Source organism: Tubulanus polymorphus, chromosome 5, assembly GCF_964204645.1.
Source record: "Tubulanus polymorphus chromosome 5, tnTubPoly1.2, whole genome shotgun sequence".
Taxonomy (NCBI): Eukaryota; Metazoa; Nemertea; class Palaeonemertea; order Tubulaniformes; family Tubulanidae; genus Tubulanus; species Tubulanus polymorphus.
In genome coordinates, this window is record NC_134029.1 from 8,694,990 (window position 1) to 8,703,061 (window position 8,072).

At 37.8% G+C, this 8,072-nt stretch overlaps 1 protein-coding gene across 1 annotated transcript; it reads right to left on the reverse strand.

Moving 5' to 3' along the window:
• Positions 1-4,180: 4,180 nt before the first annotated feature.
• On the reverse strand, positions 4,181-6,399 carry LOC141906147 (uncharacterized). The gene is made up of 3 exons (XM_074795360.1): positions 6,169-6,399; positions 5,692-5,885; positions 4,181-4,560 (listed from the first exon to the last, which is right to left on the reverse strand). Exons 1-3 carry the CDS (start codon positions 6,215-6,217, stop codon positions 4,315-4,317), a joined length of 489 nt encoding a protein of 162 aa, XP_074651461.1. The 5' UTR covers positions 6,218-6,399; the 3' UTR covers positions 4,181-4,314.
• Positions 6,400-8,072: the final 1,673 nt, after the last annotated feature.

An 8,072-nucleotide genomic window follows, 5' to 3' on the forward strand; every position in this document is an offset into this window, starting at 1 on the left:
TATCAAATGTTATAAGATGGTAAACACCCGTCCGAAGCAACTCTTAAGATTGGAAAGTTCTTAATTTTCAGGAAGGCAATCGCGTGTAAATAAGATTTTCCATCTTCCATTTGATTCTTCCAGCCTTTCTTTATGGATCTAAATAATGATAAGAACAATCATTACAGTATTCTATTAACGATTTAGATACAATTATAAGTGAATACAAAATATTGTAATCATTGTGACGCTGGACGACTGGTGAATTTAAAAGAAACTTATGTCCTGAAAGGCGCAGTTATCCACACACTCACATTCATGAACATTCATACCCCATTCGTACTTTACAAGCTAAAGGACAAAAATGTTTATCACAAGAACTACATATACAATACTTTAATTCCATCATATTGGGAAATGAGATGATTTCTTACAGTTATTCCAAAAGATGTATTCCAACTACCAAATTTTAGATAACGTAAAATATAGTAGAGGTATAGCGTATAACAAAGGCTTAAATAATATAGATTAGAATGTATTTTGTTCAATTATTGTTTCAAGAATTTCACTCCAAAACAAACGCATTATTTCAGGCCCAATTCGTAAAAAGAATCAAATTTTTACTCTTTAATCTTAACATAAACTGCATTGATGAAGAATGGATGTAAATGGATGTAAGGGTTGAAACATTTTTGTGAAACTTGATTCCCTGGGTTGATACTTTCCACTCGATCGTTTTCTCCGACAACAAGGTGAACTGATACCGCGGTTTGTGGGTCAGCGATAGTTGCGTCTTTTTTATTTCAAACGATCGCGAGCGCAACGGTGGATTCAACAGGTGGAAATCGTGTTCGCTGGATATTATCAGATCAGCGATCTATTTCGGCTTCGATTTTGCGACGTGAGAAATGCGAAGAATTTCGAAAAATAACTCCTCCTTCAGACACGAAATATTAAGCAAAACAGCGTGCGTCGACTCGGGTTATGTTAACCGAGAAGTGAATGGGCATTTCCATTTAGTCTCATTGTTCCGTTGGATATCTGGAACCTGCAGAATATTACAACTCATTACTTCCCCGTCGTGCAGCCATATGCTCCTTAACGTGAGACAACGCCCGAGAGACATAGGCCACGATCATACGAGCACTTTTGGCCCGACCCAAAGCGTCGGACCAGGCCCGAGCCAAATTTTAGCATGCTTCAAATCATTCCTAGTGAAGCTATACTGGTTCCGGAAGTGTGTAAGTGTGGAAGTGGGCCAAATTTGACCTGGGCTTGACCGTACCCGTTTGGCCTGGGCCAGATTGTCTCCGTGTGATCGCGGCTAGTCGATGACAGATCCCAAACTTGGCATTCGACCAAAATTGGGTCCCTATCCGTACTGATCATTCTACTAGATAATGGATGTTTGTGGATATTCATGTTAAAACATCTCCGTGTTATCGAATAAAGGAATGAAATCTAATATATTCCATTCGCAGTATCCCAGCATAATAAACTACAGAGGTAATCCAATTGAAATGGGATCGCTTTTCATTGAAGGTGAATTTACTTACTCTAAGATGTCAGCTATTTTGTCGCCGTTCTTATCGTATTCCGCTCTCTCTGCGACAAAACAATGATTGATCTGACGTTTAATTCGTGTGATCGAAGCAACTCCAACGACGCGAAAGCCACGCGATTTCTTTCTGAGATCAACATGTAAGTCAAAACAAAAAAGCGACCCATCTATTTATATACCAGATAATCACCCCGTAGACGAATATCGGATGGATTATCTGGTACTCGGGCGTAACCTTGGACTAGAAATAGAAGATAGGTATTAAGAAAAAGATTTTAAAAGTTTCCTTTTCCATTGTAGGCTTCTTATGTAAAACAATTTTGCAAAATATCTGACATAGAAATTACACGTAAAGCTTATTTTTGTACGCAATGACGGTGGTTTATATTTTGAAAAACAATATTTGAATAAAAGCCTTTTTACATTTTATAGAGGATTGACAAAAAATTGAATATATGAAATGATGCAAACATAATGAATCTTAGGGCATATGTAACTCATTATGATAATCGAGGACTACATTCCGTGACATTTTTTTAAAATTCAATTTTCTAAATGATCATCATTTCCTTTTTACAATTATAGCGTAACGCTCTTGATCCGCAATAAAAACTGAATCGGGTTAGATCATTTTCGTAAATTTGCCTAAATACCAATATTACGATATTCCAATGCATTTTACTTCTTTTCCATATTCCCATCAGTAGATTTTGGAGTAAGAATACCCATTCGTACCAAAACCGTTCAAAAAGCGGGTTAACTTAGCAACAAGAAAAAATAATGCGGAACACCCGATGCGTTCCCACGTCAGTTCTCTGACCTTAACCTCAAGGGTAGCACTAGCAAAGGAAATCCACTCATGATATACTACTTGTTTTACCAATTTCTGCAACGACCACTTAATAGCCTAATGCAATGTTACCGCAATATCTTTTGTCAGTTTGCCAACACCACCTACTGCAGTGACTGCGAAGTCTTACTGCAATGAAATATGAGGAAATTTGAATAGTTTGAAAGGCTGAAATCTGAGAAGCTAAGTTTGCGAGAAGATTTTTTATGTGTCAGAAAATGAAGTAATTTGGCCTCTATGTAGTTGAGAATATTGTATAGAATATTCACGGCTCGTAACTTTGATACAAAATAAGACGGGTGTTAGTCTTTGAAGATTCTCGTATAGTTGCTCGGAGCTGCTCTATTTATAAAATATCCTTCGTAGAACATATTTACTTCTGTCTATTCGTATTGAGAGGTTTCCTTCTTCAGAGTAAATAACTTGGTTATCGCTAGAACGACTTAAGACAGTACCAGAAAGCACGGGATTCAAGTATTATGTGTCCAGATTGCTCAGTGTCAATAATATATCATGCCGTTTCACTTAGAACCCGGCCCTTGGCCAAGTTTTATAGACTGGTATTACCTTTAACCGGGGGGGGGGGGGCAGTTGCACAGTCGTGGCTTAGACTTAAGACCAGTCTGAGAAGAACTTAGTTCTATAGCCAATCTAACAACTTAAGACCAGTCTTAAGATTTAAGACCACTTTTACCACTCAAGTCACGACTGTGCAACTGGGCCCAGGTGATTAAGTGGAAATCGATTCGATATGAAGGTCGTCGTCAATTGTCGAATACGTTCTTTCTTCGCATAAGTTAGGAAAAAGCTTGAGCTCGAGCTTGGAATAAGCTATACGTACTTATAAGTACAAACTATATGTAATCAAAATTATTCTCATCTTGATTAGATGTTTTAGTTCGAGATGAAAATGTCACCAAGATACAGTTCTTTGTATAGCCCGGTTTACAAAGCGAAATATAATATACCACGCATTTGGGTTGGAATAATATTTGATTTTATTGAGTTTTTTTCGCTATTGAGTACTAACAATAATCAACAATCAACAAAAAATATACAATCTAAAAGTACTACATCAAGACTACATCAAACCACTTTATTCTACAATAGACAAGATATCGGGATCCAGTTCCACAGTCGTGTATTAGAGTTATTTCCTATGAGTTAACTTTAGTCAATTCTTTACTCACAACTGTGGAGCTGGGTCCGGCAATATTTTCGCTAGCAATTCATGCAGCGATTGAATTTCGTGTCGTTTCTTTGATCGTTTGCTTTTCGAATGTTGGTATCAAGCGGCCATACGTGTCAAATTACGTATCGAAAACAGCATTAGATGATTATGTTTTATGTTTGGGGCCCAGTTTCACTTTTAAACAGTCAATTGAATTATCCACAAGGATCAAAGCTAAAACCGGTCTATAAAACCAACCCCAGCTATTTACGAATGGCGATTATAATCAGTAACAGTAACAATGATATAATATCCATTTATAATATCAGAATTGGAGCGACGTGAAGGATGTTATGTCGTCGAGATTATTGACCATTTCAGTTCCCTTTCATGCAACTACATTAATCCCTAAGACACAAACATTTTGGCACGTCAGCACCGACCAATCTGCACAATGTGATCATTGGTACTAGGATAGACGTATGCCAAGTATATCGTATGACTCCTAACATCTGTCGAAGCCAGTGTGAGTAATACACTAAAACAAACTCGTGACATACACAATTTTTGCATTCCTACCATTTAATAGTCTAGAATGGAAAACATGTCCAAACCCTTAGTTCGATAGCCTGCATGGGAATTTAACATGCAAGCTGTTGCTGCCAAAATCTTTCTATAGGGTTATCAGCGGAAGTATGATCGTCTGGCATTTTATACCTTTTAGGACGATTTACAATTTAACTCGTAAAATGACTATTGAATCTCAACGAGTTTTATGAAGTCGCTTAGTCTAGTTGTCGACAGCAGAACAACGAGCACTGATAGCAACAATCCCGCGTTAGCTGTCACTGTTGAAGACGATGACGGTGCATTGCACAAGTCGCCAGAACAACACTCGACGGTCGAAAAATGTGTTCCTATTCTTCGACCCGGGTAACAGTGTACTGCACAGAATCTTTGAACCACCCAGTTCTCATCATCTTGTCGAATGAAAGCAGTCTGGAAAAAACGACACAGCATTAACGTTTGATTTCCGTAAAAACTAGGCGCCAGTGTTCCACCTTAAAATCAGTTCATTTTCAATGAGTCACTAACTGTGAGTTAAATCTTAACTCACAACTGAGTATATAGCAAAATGATCACACGGTATTAAGCCCGCCGCGCACAGCAGTCGGAAAACACGTTTTCAACAAAATAAAGAATTATGTGTCTCTTTGTGCTGCATTTTGTGTGGCAGAGGAAACCAAAAATCTCTTCCAAAGCCCCTTCCTTGTTCAAACATTTTTTCTGAAAATGCTCATATTGGAAAACGTGCCACGGTGTTTCGTTACGAAACGGAGGCAGATGCCGACAGATGGCCAATCAACCAATGAGTTATATCGCATTGCAAGTGAAATAGTACTGACATATATGGAGGCACCATTTTTGATGTGACACGCTGTTCACGTTCCCTGATAGCCCGCAACAGCTAAATATTCACAGGTGCCATCAAAACTACAGAATACATCATTCGTTTCGTTGCTTCGTGTTTTTCTACGTCTGTTGCGTCATCTGTTTTTCAAATCAAAATGAAAAAAACGCGATAACGAAATACATCTCTTTTTGATTTGAGTTGACGTTAGTAAAAAATATTGGGCTTACAAGATTGGAATGACCAAAAGATTTTCAAGTGTTTTTTTTGCCGGATTGAAATATCGCCCCTTCATTACATTACACCACTACATCATTCTGAATGAATTAAACTTTCCAATTGTTAATTCAAATTTAGATTTTTAATTTAGCCATCGCCACTTCACCATTTCGCGTTGTGCTTCTTGGGCACCTTCATCGATATAACTCCTATAACATATCATTATATCTATTTAATTATGTATCTATAAAACCGAATGTTTTATTATGTTATAATTTCAATGTAAATAAAGATTATTAACATTATTATAATTATCACCCTACTTCTGTTGACTTTCCGTTGAAATTGTGCCTACTACCGTGATTTTGAATTGCGCTGGGTGAAACAGGAACAGGGTATTTAAAAACGGTGATTAGCTGTGAGTCGGAATAGCCAAGAGATGAATTGGGGTGGGTGGAACATAGGTGCATGCAAAGATGGGTGGAATTAATCATTCTTACAGCACAATAATGAGCCCGTTTACACGCGCCGTGTGTTAGTTTGCTCAAATCCGTGTTGTTCTGTAGAGCTCCGCAGGAACTGCTGTTTATGAGGCCACTTTGAAGCGAAATGTTCACCGTGCCTAAAACTTCCAGCGACGTATCGTTCCCGTAATGCGACGCGAAACAGTGGTAACACAACAGCGCCTGCGAATCTGTGTGCAATAGAATACAAAAAATGTGACGAAATTATGAATTTCACGACAAAAATCGAAATGAATTTCGCGTTTAATCCCATTCAAACCAGAAAAAAGTCATTGAAGTCATTAGATATTACCTTTCAGGCAGTATTTTGTTTATCATACATATTGCTAAATTTGAAAATCTGAATCAACATTCTGCGAGATACCAATTTTACGAATACTTATATATGAGAATATTTTCTTTCGAGATAGATAACCAGAAAATTATGGACGTTCTTGATTTTGTGACCTTTACCTTTTATCACGAAAACCGCAAGCAGCGTGCATAAGTGCAAAATATCCATTTTCTATTCCCTATTATTCCCTACTCTAATCTCGTCAATCCATTTGAAGTACGTATATGTATAAGAGCGTTGAGTCCCTTCTCTCTCTCTCGAACGACACCAAAAATCAATTACATACGAAAATGCAGTTTCAAAGATTATATTTCCGCTTAAACGCCATGTCCGCTCAGTGTATTGCAGAAGCTAGCGCAACAAGAAATCCATAGGTCTTTATGAAAATGACAAATACTATAACGACAGCGTGACGACAGCTGTTTCGACAATGGCTGGATACAACAGCTGCGCCTGAGTTTGATCGATTTAAAATGCTACTGAAATTCATCAACATTTTGTTGTTCCAACATTAATCCAGTCTGTTTAAACACTGCAATCAATTTCAAGAGGTAATCCACTTTATGAAGGCTCCTCGTCCATTATTAGAGAGGTTCGCGTACGTTCAAAATGGATGGATACAATGTAGATCTATTGCAAAAGGCTTAAGGAGAGTAGTACTTTTCTGATGTTATCTTTTTTTTAAAATATCCACCTATGAAAAGCTCGTCATACATGTAATGGCTTTAAAAGCAGTCGCTACTTCATCAAAAAGACGAAAAAGGTCGATACAAATACAATTTGAATGCATACTTTGGAAAAATTAATTCAAATGATGGATTCAGAAGATCATGTTTGTATGAAATAGGAAAATATTCCTACCCTATCACTCGTGCGCATCACGCCCTCTCGGGTCTTGTTAGATTTGTAGTGTGGTGACCCGCGTCGTCTGATTTTCCGGACCCGCCGGAGTTCCATCTTAATGGGGGTTGCGAACTTATTATCAGTAATTTTCAAAACGTATTGCCAACACCGACCATTTGGCCCGGCTTTGGCCATGGGTCTGAACTGGTCCATAGGTGTATTGTCGTCTTGAGCATGCGACACAAGCAGATAATTTTGATAACTATAAATATTTATTCCGAAAAAAACATCCATTCACCTGCGAACAACAATCCAATTATTACTTGACACTCATATTTGTAGAGCACACCGGGAACCCGCGGAAATATTGATTAAAGATGGAGGGGATTCCGCGAAATACTTCCGGCGCGTAACAACATATTCAGAAATTTGATAGTCTTAGATTTAATTCAATGAACAAGCAAAACAAATAACACACAGTCAACGTCACACAGGATACAAAACAACATATGTAGAAGTCTGATTTCAGATTGTCGGTATTGAATAGCTGACCTAATTTAAATAAAGGAACGCATATTTAAGGCCCATAGTAAAACGGGGGAGGGACGGGGGAGGTAACAGGCAGAAATCTCGAGGAGTATATGGCCCCTAAAGCCCTGTGATGTGCCAAACATCTGGAAAATTAAATTGAATATGTAACCATTTGTATTTGCCTATGAATTTCACTAGCTTGAAATTGGATGTAGGAATAAGGGAGAACACCCTTAATGCCCCTAGACCCCTGTATCTTGTAATTCAATGAGGTATCCCTCAGTGTTTGAGGCCTACGTTTAGTGTGAAACTGTTCAAGTATTCTATGAACAAGAATTAGGTCAGCTATCTCAATATGTAAAGTATGCTTTATCAATTTAACAATGTCGTGATATTTATGTCGACTTTTTGCGATACTGTCTCAACAAATCGACATACATTTTTAGGTTAACTCGTGATAATTATGTCGAGATACAGTATATCGACGTAAGTTAAAGTCGTGATCCGTATCACGATTTACCATGATAAGTTTTCGCGATACCACAACATTAACGCAATGTATCGACTTAATTATGTCGATAAATCGCTATATATCTCGTTTTTCGACATAATTTCGTCGTGATTAAGGGTCGCGACGGTTTTGTACAAG

Coding starts and splice junctions, on each gene's coding strand:
- LOC141906147 (XM_074795360.1), bottom strand. CDS start 6,217: ATGGATATTTTGCACTTATGCACGCTGCTTGCGGTTTTCGTGATAAAA. Junction 5,886..6,168: donor TGCGGTTTTCGTGATAAAAG/GTAAAGGTCACA, acceptor TATTGCACACAG/ATTCGCAGGCGCTGTTGTGT. Junction 4,561..5,691: donor AACGGGCTCATTATTGTGCT/GTAAGAATGATT, acceptor CGTTTTTTCCAG/ACTGCTTTCATTCGACAAGA.